Source organism: Marmota monax, unplaced genomic scaffold (genome assembly GCF_021218885.2).
Source record: "Marmota monax isolate L192 unplaced genomic scaffold, Marmota_monax_Labrador192_F-V1.1 WCK01_AAM20220418_F8-fsc00044, whole genome shotgun sequence".
In the NCBI taxonomy this organism is placed as follows: domain Eukaryota; kingdom Metazoa; phylum Chordata; class Mammalia; order Rodentia; family Sciuridae; genus Marmota; species Marmota monax.
In genome coordinates, this window is record NW_026695198.1 from 9,362,501 (window position 1) to 9,381,840 (window position 19,340).

Here is a 19,340-nt window from a genome sequence, read left to right on the forward strand (position 1 = left end):
ACCCAGAAGCATTTTCCCCAGCAGAGGCCAGATGTTTGCTGTGTCTTGTGTTTGGTGTCTAGACCCTTTGGCATGCGTATGCCAGGAAGAGTTAACTGAACAACCAGAAAGATAATGTGGTGCTGCCTAAGACCCAGTGTAGCTTTGGCTTCACTTTCTCCTGTCATTAAATAGCTAGTGTTTGAGTTTTCATTGATGTTACCTTGACTCTAGAATATTGGTTCACACCTTTCCCTGTCCCAGAATATCTACAATTCAACACAGCAGTGGAATGGAATAGAGTTGACACTGAAACAGTAGTTCTAGATTCTCAGCATCTTTAGAACATCCACAGCCAAGCAGAATCATTGCCACAGCAACCCATTCCTCAACAAATTTACATTTACAGATAACTCACCAAGAACATGGTATGGTTTTGAGTGCAATAGAATTATTACATCAAACTGAATCAGAGGCAAAATTTCTCACTTTGGGACTGTTGGCATTTTAGCCAGATAACTCTCTGTTGTGGGGGAACTGTTATAAACCTCACAAACATCACAGGATGGTGAGCAGCAGACCTAGCTTGTATCCACTAGATGCCAAGTCCATACACACCCAGTGGTGGACACAAAGACAATGTCTTCAGATATCACCAAATATCCCCAAGGGACAAAATCGCCCTTAATTGATAAGCACTGGCCTAGAGGGATGGTTCTCTGGGTAAAATATGCTGAGGAGTGTTGAGGTGGGGCAAATCTGAGAAGGTAGATGTAGCAGATCGTGTTTGCTAAAAATGTCTGTCATAGCAACATCATCTTCTGTCCCATGTGCTCCTCCAGAAACTTGCCAATTCCGTATCAAAAGACAGAATCAACCAGGGCAGACACGTGAGCCTGTCTTGACTACGAGTGTATAGCAGAAATGATCCTATGTGACATTTCTGCCATTCACTGTTGGGTCATAAAGTATGATCCTATGTCTGCTTGGCCTTGCTCTCTGCAGATGTTGGTCTTGAAAACCCAGCCACCATACTCTGAAGAAGCACAGATCACATGGAAAAGTTGGCATGGAGATTCATAAAGGCCATTGTCCTGAGCCCTGGGTGACCTTTTGGCCAGGAGCCAGCGCTAATATGCCAGTAACATAAGAACCACCTTGGAAACAGATCTTTTTGTTCCCAGTCAAATTGCCACTGTGGAGCAGAGATTAGCCTTTGTGACCAAGCCTAGCCCAAACTGAAGATTCACTGGCAAAAGAAATTATTGTTTTAAGTCATTGAATCTTAGGATGCTTTGTTATGCAGCAATAGAAAACTCTAGCAGTAGAACTCTGAGTTCATGTAGACCTGAATACATAGCTCAAGACTTGGATTATAAATATGTGGAGGATCATGAGTAGCTACACTAATGACAAGAACACTGTAATGTGTTTCTGAAAGTTATAGCTAAGGAGGTTGGGGCACAAAGTATTTAAGAATTGTTAGTAAATATTCAAAGAAAGGCAAGTCAAGGTTTCCATAGGAGTCAAGAGAAGGTTGGGGGCGGGGGGCTGGGGTTATGGCTCAGAGGTAGAGCGCTCGCCTTGCAAGTGCAAGGCCCTGGGTTCGATCCTCAGCACCACATATCAATAAATAAAGTTAAAAAAAAAGAAAAGTGGATGTTGAAAAAGGGAAAGGAGATGGACAGTGGTAGCAGCAAATATCAAGGAAATATGGAGTAAGGACAAGGTAGAACTGCAATTGCTGAGAACTGTAATCTGGGGCACTCAGCAGAAATTTGGTATTTAACTTCCAGGATCAAGATTTAAAGTGGAATGGAGGGAACTAGACACAGGCAGGGTGTAAGTTGTAAATCACACGGGAGCCTAGCCACTACCTTAGGAGTGTCACAGGCTCCAATGTGACAGGGAGGCCACTGGATGTCCTGGCTAACATGCAGATGCTGAATCCTTGCTGCACCACCTACTTCCTGCATAGCTTGGGGAAGATGCTGGATTTCCCTGTTCTTCCATTTCTTTCCTATGAAATATAGCCAATACTAAAAACTGTCTCTGAGGGTTGCTGTGAGGAATAGGTAAAATAATATCCAGAAAGCATCTTGAATAGTGTCTGCTAGGTCTTAGGTACCCAATTAGTGTTAGTTGTTAAAGTTTATTTTTCAACATATCCCAATCTTGAACACTCTGGCTGTCTGGATGAAGTCCCTCTATATCATCATTTAAAAATTTTTAAATTTTTGCAGTACTGAGGAACAAACCTGGTGGGGCTCTATAACTGACCTACATTCCCCATCTCTTTAAATATATATATTTTTAAAATTTTGAAACAGAGACTCACTAAGTTTCTGAGGCTAGTCTCAAATTTGTGATACTCCTGTCTTAGCCTTCCCAGTTGATGGAGTTACAGGAACGTGTCACTGACTTCACCCAGCTGCTATAGCCCTTCTATGCATGCATTTGGATTGGAGCCGGCACATTCCGTACCCATTGGCTCTCTCTACCACTCTTTTTGGTCCTTTCCTTCAACCCTGCAAAGTGAGGCATCATTGACCCCATCAGATATGAATAAATAATAAACCAAATCACAGAATGATAAGAGATTCCCCCTAAACTAGTACTGAGATAAAATATGTAATAGATTCCTTTATGATAAGGTTTTATAATTACTTTCTGAATTTACAGTAGAGAAAATTGAGCACTGTTTGGAAACCATTTTATTCTAGGAAGCATAACTGTTTCTAATTCTGTGTCAAATTTATCCCAGCTCCTGTGCTTGTCAGCACATAATTTCTCTATTGCTTTACATGTATAATAGGATTAATAATATTTGTGTTTTGAAAGAATGAAAATATTTGTAAAGTACTTAAATTTTTTTAAAAAATCTCATGATCCTCTTATAAGGTTGTATTTTGAAGGGCTTGTGAGTTTAGGTACATAGATTTATTTAGAGATAAAATTATTGAAAATTAGAATACAGTAATACCCTGTCTTATTTGTAGTATTTTGCTAAATCTCTTTGGAAATATATTTACATGCCCTTCAAAATGGGGTGATACAAGGCCAATATTGTTTCCATTATCTTTGTGCTAATAATAAGACCAATCAAGAGGCAAGTAACAACGTCCTTGTCCTATGTTATGACACATGACACATCCTCTGAAGAGCTTGTACTTTGTTAATTGAGAAATAGTTATACATTGTGCTGAGACAGTCTTAATGATACCTTGAATACCCTTCTTCAAGCAAGCAGTCTTTGCTTTTCAAAATACTCCTTAACAGATTCCACAACATTTTATAAGTCATTTATTTACTTGCTATGTGCTTATTATATGAGGCACTGGAGACATGGAGACACTAAGGGCAGACCTTGTCCTTGGAGGGGCTTGCAATACGGGTGGGCAGAGAGGGGTGGATAGAGAGGGGTGGGAGGGTCCCTATCTGTGGAGACAGTTATTTGCACAGCTTAAGACTGAAGTGTACGACTCTAAAGAAGTCGTGAAGCAGACAGTGGTTGGTTCTGGTTACAAAAGGGGGGATGTTTGGAAATGCTGCTTAGAGGAGGTGACCTTTGAGCTGAGCCTATAGACATAAGGAGTTCACCAGATGGGAAGGAAGGAAAGAGAATCGCGAGAGAGGACATCATGATGGAGGGATTTTGGCAAAGTCCTGAAGATAGAAAGGATTCCTTCAGAATGGTTGGAAGATGTCACAAGGTAGTTATACTATGAGAAGGAGACTCCCAAAGGGCCAGAGGCTGCTTTGTGGTTGATATTTGGGAAGAGGGCATCAGTGCTACAAAAAGAGCTAGGAAAAAATCTTTTGCTAGGTGTGCTCATCGATAAGTAATGGTAATGTCTCTAAGTAATGTCCAGCTAATAATGGAGAAAGTTTTAATATGCTGATCTCTCTCATGGAGCAAAGAGAGTGGTTGATTTACTACCTAGAGTCCGAAGGACCCTCTAAGGGCTTCATGGGGGTGGATCAATGTCCAAACTTGTGGCTCCCCCTGTTGAGGGCCACAGCCGAGTGGGGATGAATTGGAATTGAAAAAAAAAAAACAATCTTTAATATCTATAGCTAAAACATACCAGGTTTTTGGCAAAGCAGACAATTGAGGAATCCCTGATTGAGCAGGTCCCATAATAACCATCTCATTATTAATGGCTCTTAAATCTTGCAATAATCTCCATTTACCAGATTTCTTTTTAATGACAAAAATGGGAGTATTATAGGGAGATACGGAAGGTTGTATATGTCCCTCCGCTAATTGTTGTTTGACCAGGTCATGGGCTGCTTGTATCTTTTCTTTAGTCAGGGGCCACTGAGGAACCCATACTGGTCTTTCTGATTTCCAAGTAATTTTGATTGTCTCAGTGGCCCCTTCTGAAAACCCAATCCATGTCTATCTATTCCTTGATCTATTTGAATTGGTGCTGCTATACCTTGTCCTTGTTCTCCTAATCTTTTTTCTTTCCTAAAACCTTGTCTAGCCCTAATAGTGGGCGCATTAGGATTGATGTTATTTGTTAATGTCAAACCTAATTGATCTAGGACATCTCGTCCCCATAAATTTATAGGAAGATGATCCAATACATATGGCTGTATAGTTCCTTCACATCCTTCAGGATCCTTCCAATCTAATACCATTGCGCTTCTATGGGGATTAGTCGCCACTCCTAGGCCTCGAAGCGTTTGAGTGGCTTGTTGTAATGGCCAATGTTTTGGCCATTCTTGACGAGATATGCTGCTAAAGTCCGCACCTGTATCCAATAGCCCATTAAATTCATGTCCTTGAATATTTAGTTTTAGCATTGGGCGAGAATCTAAATTTAAAGACAGCATAGCCCAATCTACACCTGTGGAGCCTAATCCCCTGGAACCTCTTTCTATAGTACTACTGGAAAATTTATCATGCAGGCTGGGTATTATTAATAACTGTGCTATTCTATCTCCTGGTGAAATTACTGATATACCCTTTGGAGAACTAGCTATAATTTTTATTTCACCTTCATAATCGGGATCAATTACCCCAGGACTTATCATAAGTCCTTTTAGTGTAGAAGAACTGCGTCCCAATAATAAGCCTACTGTTCCTTGGGGAAGAGGTCCTTTTACTCCTGTGGGAATGATTTGAACTCCCATCTCTGGAGTTAGTACTGCTCTGGTGGAGGCGCAGATGTCCAACCCTGCGCTCCCTCTGGTTTGTCTGATGAGAGATCTGATGGATAATGTGTCCTGGGCACTACCCTGATGGTGTTGCTGGGTTCCTCCATGGTGTTTCTGGGTTCCTCCAGTGCCCCGTATATTTGTGGTCGTGGGCCCCGGAGCATTGGGCCCCCCATCCGTTTTTTGGCAATGGAGCTCGATGCCTTTCTCCATGATATCGTGGGTAAACACCTGATCCTTGTCCATTTTTTGATAATGGAGTACCTTCTATGGTGGTTTGAGAATTCATCTCGACTCGGCTGTGGCCCTCAATATCCCCCCACAAGTTTCCCACAGTTCTCAGTCCTTCCCCACCACAACACTGAACCTCTCCATCAAGTAAGCCTTGAAAGACATTTTATACACACTGATATTGTTCTTAGGCTGCATCGATCACCCCTCATTGTAATCAGGGAGTTGGAGGTTGCAGTCTGCAGGGGCCCACTGGATTTTCTCACATTCCCTGAAACTTCCTGGGTCCTGCTCTGTTAGGGTAAGCATCATGAAGCCATGCTTGCTGTCTGAGGAGCCATCAGGCAAGCACGGCTAGCCCATAGTTTTTACTATGTTTTGCGGTGACTTAGGGCAGGCAGTTGTCAGCAGCTTCCTCCCACCTCAGTATTCCATACTAGCAACTACATGGTAAGAGCTTAATTTACATTCATCCTCTCTGCACTTCTCTGAGTATTCAGTGGGTAGTTGCCAAGTAACTGAAAATGTGTCTAGACACAGATGTTTCTAAATTCAACAACAGGGTTAATTTTCTGATCTGCAAAGTCAAACACATGTAACCCCTGTAGCAGAATGCACAGAGTAAGGTAAAGATAAAATGTTAAGATCTAAGGAAGGGTTAGCTATACTTCATTAGCTATAGGGACTTTGTTCACCAAAATAACTTCCAATCAAAATCAACATCCAATTAATTAAAAAAAAACACTGTGAAGGAAATGGTTAACAACAGTCCTCTGACCTAATTTTTTTTCTTTACCCTGGACACACAAAAAAAGTGCCTCAATCAGATCCCTTTGCTTATGTGCTAATAACCAAACCTTCTGATAAAAGCATGGTATTTATAAGTAAAAAAGGGAATGGAGAGTACTTCTATGTGAAATGCTCTCAGCAACTATTCCAGTTTTCTATTGCTGTGCGAGAAATCACCACAAAGCTTTAGAAGCTTAAAACAATGCTTTGCTATTATCTGACATCTTTCAGTGGGTTGCTGTGGCTCCTGGGTGGTTTGTTCTTGGAACTTCCCCTGTGATCTTAGTGCTACAGTTGCAGACATCTGAGAATGTGGCTGGATCTCTGAGATGGATTGCCGGCGATGCCAGTTGATGAGATTGAAATTATAAACTTACATGGGATCTCTCCACATGTAAGCCTTGAGTTTCACAGCTTGACTTAGGGGTCTGTCTCCAGAGAAAGTACTCTAACAGACTCAGGCAGATTAGGCTCCAAGAATGTCACTTCTGCTGCATTGTATGAGCCAAAGGCAGCCCAAACTCAGCAAGAGGGGAAATAACTCCCACCTTTTAACAGACACTAAAATGGTCACTTTGCAAAAACAGCAAATGGATTGGCAGATATCATGAGAACTTACTTTTTTCTTCCACTGAAGAATATGTCTGATCTATCTATGTTGCCTATTGTAAATTAACCTGGTCTTTATGGATTGATGGGGCACGACTGGAGACTGTTACATGAGCTGGGAAATTAGTGGCATTTAATAGCTCTGTATCCATTCTTATCCATTTACCTTACAAGGTAAATTTGAACCAGCATTTTTTTGTGTGTGGTATATCATGTATTTCTCTTTATTATAGTTACTTATTTTTTCTTTGATGTGACTATGTTTGATTGTGATAAAATATACAAAACATAAAATTTACCATCTTAACCACTTTTAAGTGTTCAACTCAGTAGAATTAAGTGTGTTTACGTTGTTGCAGCATCAGTTTTAATGAAGGCTAGAGAGAACAATTCTGAGACATACTGGTGGTCCAGGGAGAAATCATTAAACTTTTATGATAAAGAGCCAGATAATATACCCATTAGGTTTTGTAGGCCACTTGATCTTTGTTGCAATTTCTCAATGTTATTTTGTATGTGTGTGTGAATTTTTATTTTATCTTCTATGTACATATGTGAATATACCAGAGTGAATTTCCCCATTGTGTATATCCACAAGTCAATAATTTTTTAAAAAATTAAAAACTACAAGTAGCAGAAAGTTCAGTAGAGGGAAGAGAAGAGGGAAGTATTTGGGACTGAATTAGAGCAAATTATATTCCATGCTTTATAATTATGTCAAAATGAATCCTAATGTTATGTATAGCTAAAAAGAATCCACTGTGTTGTGGTGGTGGGAGAGGACCCGTCATAGACAACATGCGAACAAATGAGCCTGACTTTGTTCTGATGAAACTTGAATTACAAAAATAGGTAGCAGGCAAGATTTGATCCAAGGGCCATACTTTGCCAACCTCTGTTCTATGATATCTCCAAAGGTAGAATGCTTGCCCTGTATCTTGCTATTGAATCATTAGCAAACTTGGTGTCAGGTAAGATCTATAAACTGTTTTAAGTCGATTCAATTGTGATCTTCACTTAGAGAGTCTCTTAAATATCCAACACCATGCTTGTGTACAATATGGGCACTTAATATCTATAAGTCAGTTGGTCTGCAAATATTAATTGAATTCCAGTGGTGGACATGGCAGAATATAGGATTGAAACTGAAGTTTAGGATTTTCTCATTCAATGACACCTGAACTGATTGATTGCACTTAGCTACATGCTAATGGAAATGGCAGAGCACATACTTTTCATTGAAAAAGTGGAAGTTCCTATTCAACTTAACTTCATTATTGAGAAGAAATCTAAATTTATTATGGGCTATTTGGAGATCAGACAATACATCTAGACTACTTTTAAAGTATTTTTAACACAAAAGGAAAATAAGTCTCCTAGAATGTAGTACCCACCCCCCACCCCCACCCCAAATAAAATCCCCTTTTCTACAGCAGGATTTCTACAAATGGAAGCCATGGTATTAGGTTAAGTTTGAAGGCCAATGAGAAGGGAATGAAGTGGGACAGTCTAAGTAGATTGTCAGGAATGGCTCATTGCATAACCAACAACTGTTTTTTTTAATCCTTTGAGAATACTGGTAAATGTAAGATAAATATTAAGACTTCAGTTCCATGGAATTTCCATTCTTCCTTTGAGAGCTTTAATAGAAATTGTTTTCTAAAGAGGTGAACAGATGACAGTATTTTTTAATATGTGTAGTTGGGGTAATTAGCAGCTATAAGGAAAGAAAAATAAAAGTTTGTATAGGAAAAATACCTGAACTCTTTTTTTTTGGTGAGGGAAATTTTAGGAAATTACAAAAAATACTTGAAATTTGACACATATATATAAGCAAAACAAAAGCTGTAAACATATTTTTAGGCTTATTATAAATAAAGTGTTTCACAGGACAGTGGAACTTCTAATTTAAATACAGACTCAGAATGTTTCTTTGTTATTTTCTACAAATGTTCCCATTTCATATTTCAGATAGTGAGACATTCTTAGGGAGGTTAAGTGATCAGATTTTAAAAAGTATGTGGTAGAAATGATGGAAAAGACTTATTTATTTTTCCTAGGGGCAGAAAAGAAAAATATGCCCAGGGAAACTTGAAAATCAACAAAAATAACTGCAGAAAATGTTTTTACTAGCTATTCTACCATTGAAGCTTATGTCATGGTGACATGCTAATTCCAGAAAGGAGGGACACAGAAGAATTACATGAACTGCTGGCTTCTTGCTATTTGTCTCTATTTTAGAGCAAGAACCCAAGCCTACATTATAGTCTCAAAGCTGTTGGTCTAGCCATAACGGCATGAATTCAAAATCCCAGGGCAGCCTCAGATGGCAGGATAAGGAGACAAAACTGAAGCAGGAAAGAAGACTTAGCTACATGATAAAAAGGAAAGAGGTTCTGTAACTTCTTGAATTATGCATCAAAGCACAGATGTGAAGATTTTGGTGTGAATGAGGATCAATACAGGGTTCTCAATGAGAGCATAGTTTGAAATGTGCATGATTTCTGTTTTCCCCAAGTCCAAGTTCCTCACAGAAACTGGCTACAGAGGAGAGGCAGCAGAGCTCACCTCTTTGGGTTCTGCTGTTCCTTTGGTATTTTTGAGTCTCAAGTGCCATCTTTACTGTTAAATGTAGCATTATGTAAAATTGACTGGATGCAAGGTTTTATCAAATGGGTTAGAAATCTTCACAGGGTGTGTATGGATATATATGGGCAGGGAAATGGAGTAGAATTGATGTATTAAAAGGAAAGATAAACATCTTAGTGGAGGAATTACGGAGAACTCGGGAGTCCAGAATGGTGGTGGGTTTTAACTACATTTTGGAAGTGTAAAAATCCCACCCAGGGCAGTATGTACTTATGGAGCTTTTGAAAATAACAATAAAGATGTCTTCAAATTGCTCTGCACTCCAGGGGTGGCCTGCGCTGTGCAGAGATGCATGTCCTACACCGAGTTCTGGCAGGCAGAACTGCAGCCTTGTTATGCTTGACTGTATGGCGTGGACCCAGGGCCAGAGGGGTTTCCTGCTGGGGGCTTGTTGCTAGAGTTTCCCCAAGAAGTATGCAAAAGGCTAAAATGAAATACAATCTCAATTTGTCTTTCCAACTAAAGCAATCACAAAGATGTTTTCTGTCATGCTCTGCTTGTCCCAACCTTTCGGTGCTCCTGGCTTCACTGCGGCCGGAAGCTCAATGATCTATTCTGCTTACGTGATGCGCTGTTTTTTTTTTTTTTTTCCCAATCCATTTTCTCTTCATCCTCCTCCCCACACACCCTGCTGCTTTTGCTACACCCCATTATGTTGCACAGAATTTTCCCCCTTGCTCATTGGTCCATTCCGGCTCTCAGGGGGCTCCAGCAATTTTTCATGAACAACAACAACAACAACAAACATAACAATAACCCCCAAACCCTTAGCTCTTTGTTGCTTCTTTTAAGGTCTTCTACATCCTTACCCCTGTCCTTCTAGGATCACCAAACTGTACTACTAATACCAGCCTCACGGGGCTCTGTGCTGGTATAGATAATGGACTCAAACTCAGGCTCCCGGTGCACATCCATCATTCATCCCCACCCAAGGATTCCACAGTGGTACCTTAACAAACTCCCAGGTCTGTCGGTCAAACACAGAGTGCTAAGTGCCTCAACTCAGCTGTTTTGCTCCTATCTGTTGTTCTTGAGAGCCCACTGCTCTTTGTTTTGTAATCAGAATGCTATATTTTCAAAACGATTGCATATGCTAACTTACAAAGCAGAGGTTCTTTTAAACAATTATTTGAAAACTTCTTGTTTTTTTTTGAGAACTTCTTGTTGTTTTTTTTTTTTGAGAACTTCTTGTTTTTACAAACTGTTTAGTTCATATCTAAAGTAGCCTAAGTAGACTTCTCCATTTCCCTAATACTAAGAATTTTCCTCCATAACTTCATGTTGCTTTTTTTTTCTTTTTTTCTTTTTCCTTTGCAGATGGAGACTGGAAGGTGACTGTTGTCACTGGGGAACTTGAAAATGCTGGCACCACGGCAACAGTATCCCTTTATGTCTATGGAGAAACAAGATGTTCAGGGCCTATTATTTTGGGATCTGGGAAACACCAGCTGTTTAGTTCCAACAGTGCAGATATGTTCAAGGTAAGACTAATATGACTCTAACTTGTTTGCTGAGATGTATTATGGTATACATTCCCTAGGATGCACCAAGAATGACTTTGTTCTGTTGACCTTGCATTTGCATTATATATATATTTGTTATACTGGAAACCTTCTATCCTAAGGGAGTTAGGAAACAGTAGTAATCATAGAAATATAAGATTTCAGTCCATTTTTATTTGTATACAGAAGCAAAAAGCACACAAACTTTGGAAAGTTCAAAATTTAGAGTGGAAAAATTTACTATTTGTCTTACCAACAAGCTGAGCTTTTATTTATTTATTTATTTGTGGTGTTTGGGATTGAACTCAGGGACTTGTGCATGTGAGGCAAGTGCTCTACCAACTGAGCTCTATCCCCAGCCCTAAGCTGAGTATTTTTGTTTGTGAATGTCCATCTAAGATTTTGTTTGAATCCTTACATACTTTACACAAGCAGCCTCATGTAGATGATGGGCCACGATGGTGTGATGAGAGGAGATGGTGCAGCCCACGATGACCACAGGAACTAAGCCATCACATGACCAATATTTAAATGCTGACTTGGCCATTTATAAGCGTGGTGAGCTGGACATACGTTAACCTTTCTTTGCCTCGGTTAACAAAACCTTTCTTTGCAATGTTTCCTCGATCATTTTTCCCTTAAAGGGTTATCATGAAGGCTCAATGAAGTAATCCTTGTTGTAGTTCCTGAAATGTTTAATGAATATTCACCACTAATATTATAATACATATGCAATTTTGTATCACTCCTTTCTATGTATTACCATTTATATAAGAAGCTACAAGTCTTCTTGATTATAAATTTCCCACTTATTAAATACTAGTAGTACACCATCTATACGGAATACTTTGCTATTGTTGAATATTTAAATGACTTCTAGGTTTTTGCTATTATAAATAATACTGCAATGAATATACTTTGAATCTTAACTTTCTTCTTTTTTAACCAAAGCTATTTTATTTTCTTAGGACAAATCCTGAGCAGTGGGATTACTCTTGATTCATTTATACAAATTACTTTTTGAAAGTATCTGCTTCACATAGCACCATGCCAACCAGGACACAGGGAAAAATGGATAAATCTTAGTTGTTACTAATCATGACTATACACCAAATTATGGTCTATTCCTGCCGTACATAGTATTTAATATCTTGCAGTTAAAATTTCTCACTCCCCTGAAAGTTATGTGACATGAGTGACTCTGTGGAAGTTATCTTAGCTCTAATCTTTTTGTTAAAAGAGCTTTGCTGAGATATAATTCAGATGCCATACATTCACCCATTTAAGTGTACAATTAATGATGTTCAGTAAATTCACAGATATATACAACAACCTCCAAAATTCACCCCAAAAGAAAGCTCATTGGCAAGAACTCTAACTCTCCAGCCCCCAGATTTAGGAAAGCATTGTTCTGCTCTCTGTTTCTATAAGTTTGCCTGTTCTGGACATTTCATATAAATGGATTCATACAACATGGGGTCTTTATTGTCTGTCTGACTTAGTATAATGGCATTTTTTTTTCCGATTAGTTGTACATGACAGTAGAATGCATTTTGACACATCATACATAAATGGAGTATAACTTCTCATTCTTCTGGTTGTACATGGTGTAGAATTACATGGGTAATGTAATCATATATGCACATAGGGTAATAATGACTGATTCATTTCATTGTTTTTACCACTCCCAAATCCCCTCTCCTCCCTTCAATTCCCTCTGTCTATTCCAAAGTGCCCCTATTCTTTCCTAGCCTCTGTTTGTTGTGTTTTAGTGTCTGCATATCAGAGAAAACATTCTGCCTTTGGTTCTTTGGGATTGGCTTATTTCACTTAGGATGATAGTCTCCAGCTCCATTCATTTACCAGTATATAATAAGTTTATTCTTCTTTAAGGTAGAGTAATATTCCATTGTGTGTGTATATATACTACATTGTCTTTATCCATTCATCTGTTGAAGGGCACTTAGGTTGGTTCCATAGTTTAGCTCTTTTGAATTGAGCTGCTATGAACATTATTGTGGCTGCATCACTACAGTGTGCTGATTTTGTGTCCTTTGGGTATATGCCAAAGAGTGGGATAACTGGGTCACATGGTGGTTCCATTCCAAGTTTTCTGAGGAATCTCCGTACTGCTTTCCATAGTGGTTACACTAATTTGCAGCCCCACCAGCAATGTATGAGTGTAACTTTTTCCCCACATCCTCTCCAACATTTATCGTTGCTTGTATTTTTGATAATTGCCATTCTGACTAGAGTGAGGTGAAATCTCAGTGTATTTTTGATTTGCATTTCTCTAATTGCTAGAGATGTTAAACATTTTTTCAAATGTTTGTTAATCAATTATACTTTTTCTTCTGTGAAGAGTCTGTTCAGATCCTTTGCCCATTTATTGATTGGGTTATTTGTTTTTTTGGTGTTAAGTTTTATGAATTCTTTATATATCCTAGAGATTAATGCTGTATCTCAGGTGCATGTGGTAAACATTTACTTCCATTCTGTTAGGCTGTCTCTTCATGTTATTGACCAAAATGGTTTTAAGATTTTAACCCAGGTTATAGCATGTATCAATACAATACCTCAGTCTTTTTCATGACTGAATAATATTCCATTATGTGCCTGTATCACACTTTATCCAATCACCCACTAGATGACAGACATTTAGGTCAGTTTCACTTTTTAGCTATTATGAATAGTACTATGATAAATATCCCAGTATATGTTTGTGTGTAGACATGTGCTATCATTTCACTTGGTTATATATTTAGGAGTATAAATGTTGGATTATGGAAAATATATGTTCAGCATTTTGAGGAATTTCCAAACAGTTTTCCAAGTCAGTTGCATCATATTTTCATTCCCACCAGCATTGTGAGAAGTTTCCTTTTTCCACATTCCCACCACCATTCATTTTTGTCTTTTATTAAAAGTGCGGACCCAGGCTGATGCATGAGCATTGTGAGTTCAAAGCCAGCCTCAGCAAAAACAAGGCACTAAGCAACTCATTGAGACCCTGTCTCTAAATAAAATACAAAATACAAAACAGGGCTGGAGATGTGACTCAGTGGTCAAGTGCCCCTGAGTTCAATCCCCAGTACCAAAAACAAACAAACAAAAAAAAACAACAAAAAACCAAAATGCTATCCCAGTGGGTGAGTGGGTATGAAATAGTATTTCATTGGGTTTTTGACATACATTTTCTTAGTGACTAAAAGATCATATGGCAGAACATCTGGAGAGAGCAGGCAGAGTGTAGTTCTGGAGATCAGGGGCTGAACATCTTTCAGCTGTTCACTTTTGAATCTTATCCACTAGCTGACATAGACTAGACACTAAGGAACATCTTTTAAAAGCTTGAATATTTAATGAAAATTTTCTTGTCTAAAATTTGTTTAATATTTGCTTCTTTGTCTTGGGGCATTTATTGCTGAATTTCTTTTGTGATAATTCTTACCCTGGAGGTATCACAAAGGCATTCCATGTATCTTTTGTGGTTAATATTTACATACAAAGCTTCCTAGAGATTTCTCAGGGGGTCGGTTTATTGTATTTTTGCAAATAGAAACACCAAATAGTGCTCTTTATAGCTTGAAAAAAGTTAGAGCCCATGCCGTTTACCCTTAGGAAATAGTTTCTTGTCTCTGGTTTACCACTGTATGAAGTCAATTAATTTTGTAGATGATAAGTTATACTCCATGTGTGTCAAATATGGCAAAATACACTGTACTGTCATGTATATCTAAAAAGAACACATAAATTAAATAAAAAAATTTGTAGATGAGCAGGTTTAATATTAATTATGAGCTCCTACAGCATTGCACAATAATTTAATTATACAGTCTGTTCCTTAGAATATTCTGAAGGATACAATATGCCTTTTTAAACACAATGTATATCAGCAACAATTAGAAGCCCTTTATTTGAGTTCCTACTCTGCATTTTGCTCTGTAAGGAAACATGTGTAAACCACTTCACTTTTTCCAAGCTTTAATTTTCTCCTTTGAAAAATGGGTACAAGAATACCTTATAATATTATCGTGAAGACGGAAAGAGTTAAACATTAAAACACTTTAAAGTATAAAACATTCTTATCTTTATATTGAGACTGACTCTTCTGATAACTGCCCACAAATGGGGGTAGGCTTCCTGATGGGGTGGGATTTAAGGCAATTTTTCAGATGAATGAAGTCAGGAAGGCAGCATTGGCAGATGGTTGGTAGGTGGCTAGTGCTGGCACGGGGGTCTGTGTAGAAATATCTGGAGGCTGAAGTAGGAGGAAGGAAGAGAGGGAGCCAAGATTGTCTTGCTCTAGCCCATCAGTGAGTATGTGCATGATATCAGGAACATTTATCTTGGGCCTTGTCAATGTTTAAAGGTCAGATGTCCATGTGTACCTACAAATTATTAGCCATTAGCTAAATGAATATCAGCATGTCATGGGATTTGGGCACAACTCCATGATTTTCGCATTTGTCTCTTTTCTCCTCTTTAAAAAATAATCTTCTTCTGCTTTAAATTTTCTTTTCCTATTTTTTGTTTGAGGTACCAGGAATTGAACTCAGGGGTACTCGGTTGAGTGCCACATCCCCAGCCTTATTTAGTATTTTCTTTAGAGACAGGGTCTCACTGAGTTGCTTAGCACCTTGCTATTGCTGAGGCTGGAGTTGAACTCACGGTCCTCCTGCCTCAGCCTCCCGAGCCGCTGGGATTATAGGCCTGTGCCACCACACCCGGCTCTTTTCCTGGTTTTTTTTTTTTTTTTTTATAGTGGTTCTGACACTTGGAGTTTGGTAATATTTCACTCAGAAGATAAAAAATGTCATCGCTAAGCAATGCCCTGCAGAAGAGGTGACTTTCCTGTGGATGGGCAGATCCTAGGGACAGCTTAAGTGGATCTTTTCCTTCAGTTACAAATTTTCGCTTAGGAATTCTTGTCAAGAAAAGTCAGTGGGATTGTTCTCCTTTAAAATAGAACAAACCTGGACATCCAAACTCCAGTGCAGGTGACTCCATAAAGACGGCAGAACAGGAGCTACCCAGCTCTAGTCCCCTTCACGGAAAGACCAACTGGCAGCTCTCCACAGACGAGAATGTCCTTTTGAAAATTCTGGAACCTGGGAGGGAGGCACTCCCTTGGACCCCAAACCCTAGAACAGCAGTGTCAGAAAGGGAAGGGGGGCTGTGTCCCTCAGGCTGACACAGGACCCCAGGAGGGCTGCCCTGGGCCTGCGGTTTCTCCAGGGGGTAACAGGAAGCTTTGAGGTGGACATCCAGCTTCCTCATTATTATGGGGTGCTTCCTAAGAGGTCCACCTTTGTGTTGTTTCACAAGGAACACTGAGGGCACTGGCAGGGCTAGACTGCCCGTGTTCAGACAGGAGCAAAGAAGAGGGACGTAGCACACAGATCTAGGCAGTCGCACTGCATCCTGCTGACTTGTCCTCACCCAGTCACTGTAGCCATTACCTGACCATCTCAGGGAACACGGTCCGGTCCGTGGTTCTCTCTGGCTTGGTTACTCGGCCAGTAGTCAGGCCCGACCACAGAGCCCCACTTATATCCCCCCGTCAGAGAGGTGAGCAAGATTTGTGACTTTCCTGAGCTATAGCCCGCATCCCTCCCTGACCAAGCAGCCCACGGTGGCTCTTAGAGCCCAGTCCATGGCTCTGACAGAGAAGGGAGCTCAGCCATAACCTTGCCCACTATGGGGCAAGCCTGTGGCCAAGTATGCCCAAAAGTCAGACCAGAAACTATGTCTAGCCATGGAGCCTAGACTGTGGCCCCACATGACCGTTAAACCCAACCCATGGCCCTGACTGATGGCAGAGTACCGCTCCCAGCCCAGTGGGGCAGAGATTCCAGTCCATGACCCCACCCAATTGCTGAGCACAACTTACAGTCCTGCTTAACTGTGGGGCACCATCTATAGAGACTTCCAACTTTGGAGGTCACTACTAACCTTGACTGCTGTGGGGTACAGACAGAAACTCTGCACGGGCGGGGAACCCAGCCTGTGTCTCTGCCTAACTATAAGGCACAGCATACAGAAGCTCCACTGAAGAGCTCACAGAGCCCAGCTCTAGCCACATAAAACCTAGTCTGTCTATCTCCAAGTGGAGACCAGCCAACAGCATTATCTGGACAGGGAGTAGGACAATATCCCCTACCAGTCAGAGGGGATTGTGGAGTCTAGCCTACAGCCCCACTCAATCATGAGTCCAAAAAGCTGCAATATTTGACCAGGGAGCATAGCTTGCTATTCTGCCCAAAGAGAAGCAAGTAAGCACAGTGAGTGATTCTGCCTGATCTCAGAGCCCAGCCAGCACACCTACCATCTGCAGAACCCAGCCAGCAATCCCACTCAAACTCAGCATAAGCAAAGACCCTGGTCCAGTTAGAGATACTGACAGCATGTTCCACATGCCTGAAGATGCTACTAGCTGGACCACCTAAAAATTTAGGCTAGAGTGATTGTTGCAACTTTGTTTTTTCCTGACAAAGTTTGCCTTTAAAAGCTAGAAGTGACTACTTCCTCCAATGCACAGACATTAATGCAATGTTACAAAAAGAATGATAATAATAATAATAATAATCAGGAAACATTCACCAAAAGGAACTAATAAAGTTCCAAACAACTGACTCTACAGAAAGAGAGACCTGTGAACTGACTGACCAAGAATTCAGAATAATACTCTTAAAGAAATTCACTGAACCTCAAGAAAACAGAAAAGTCAATGAAATTAGGGAAACAATTCAGGAACAAAGTGAGAGGTTCTGCAAAGAATAAAAGCAATTAAAAAAAGAATAGAAGTACAGAAGTTCAGAGCTGAAGAACACAATGACTAGACAAAAATAAAACAAAACAAGACAACAACAAAAAAACCACCAAAGAATTTTATGAGTAGAATCAACCAAATAAAATAAAGAATCAGTGAACAGAAAGGGTATTTGAAAGCATTCAATCAGAGGGGTAAAAGGAAAAATGAATGAAACAGAAGTCTGAAAGACTTGTTGGACACCATCAAGTGAAATAATATATGCATTTTTGAATTCTACCATCAAAAACCGAGAGAGAGAGAGAGAGAGAGAGAGAGAGAGAGAGAGAGAAACACATGGTCTATGTAAAGAAACTATGGCTAAAAACTCCCAAAATTTGGGGAGAGGAATAGACAGCCAGATTTGTGAGGTTTAAAGGTTCCCTGAAAAGTTATACACTGAGACATATCATTAAATTGTCAAAATTCAAAAACCAAGGGAGAATTTGAAAACAACATGAGGGAAATGATTCATTGTATACAAGGTAGCCCCTATAAGACAATCAGAATTCCTGGGAAGAAACTTACAGAGAGTGTCATCATATATTCACATCATTTAAAAATAAAATCTGCCAACCAGGAATACTACATCCAGAAGACCTTTCCCAGACATTATTATTACTGTGTGTATATATGTGACTGCATGACCAATGTGATTCTGCAACCTGTACACTCAGAAAAATGAGAAATTATATCCCATTTGATTCAAATGTATGATATGTCAAGGTCATTGTACTGTCATGTGTAACTAATTAAAACAAAAGTTAAGAAGAGATAAATACTTCCCATAAAAACAAAAGCAGAAGACTTTGTCACCACTAGACGGGTCTTACAAGAATTACTAAAAGGATTTCTTCAAGCTGAAATGAAAGGATGTTTTTATTGTTATTGTTGCTACTAGTTATACATGACAATAGAATATATTTTGACATACTATACATATAAGGAATGTATGTATAATCTTCTGGTTGTACATGATATGAAATTATATGGATAGTGTATTCATATATGCATATAAGAAAGAAATGTCCAATGCATTCTACTACCTTTTCCATTGCCCCTCCTTTCCTTCATTCTCCTTTGTCTAATCCAAAGTACTTCCCGTCCTTCCTACCCACCCACTAATTGTGATTTAGCATCTGTGTATCAGAGTAAACATTCAGCCTTTGGTTCTTTGGGATTGGTTTATTTCACTTAGCATGATAGTCTTCAGTTCCATCCATTTACTAGCAAATGCCATAATTTTATTTCTCTTTATGGCTGAGTAATATTCCGTAGTGTAAATGTACCACATTTTCTTTATGAAAGGATGATATTTAACAGTGCAAAACTATATAAATATATAAAACTCACTGATAAATGTAAATACAAGGTTAAAGCTAGAATTCGCTAGTATTGTGATGGTGATGCCTAGATAATTTTCAACTGTAAGGTAAAAGTCAAACAAATATATTGAAAAAAATCATAACTACACTAATTTGCTATTAAATATATGTAACATATAAAAAATGTAAACTGTGACATCAATAACCTAACATGTAATGGGTAAAAGGTAAAAATATAGAGTGTTCATATGTGCTTGAATTTAAATTATTATCAGCTTA

General features: G+C 39.2%; 1 protein-coding gene across 1 annotated transcript in view; it reads left to right on the top strand.

Annotated features, from left to right (window-relative positions):
• Nucleotides 1-19,340, top strand: part of Rp1 (RP1 axonemal microtubule associated) — a 316,472-nt gene that overhangs the window by 226,166 nt on the left and 70,966 nt on the right. Inside the window, exon 25 of the mRNA XM_046428620.2 lies at nucleotides 10,741-10,904. Coding sequence (XP_046284576.1) covers nucleotides 10,741-10,904 — 164 coding nt within the window. The remainder of the gene's footprint in view (nucleotides 1-10,740; nucleotides 10,905-19,340) is intronic.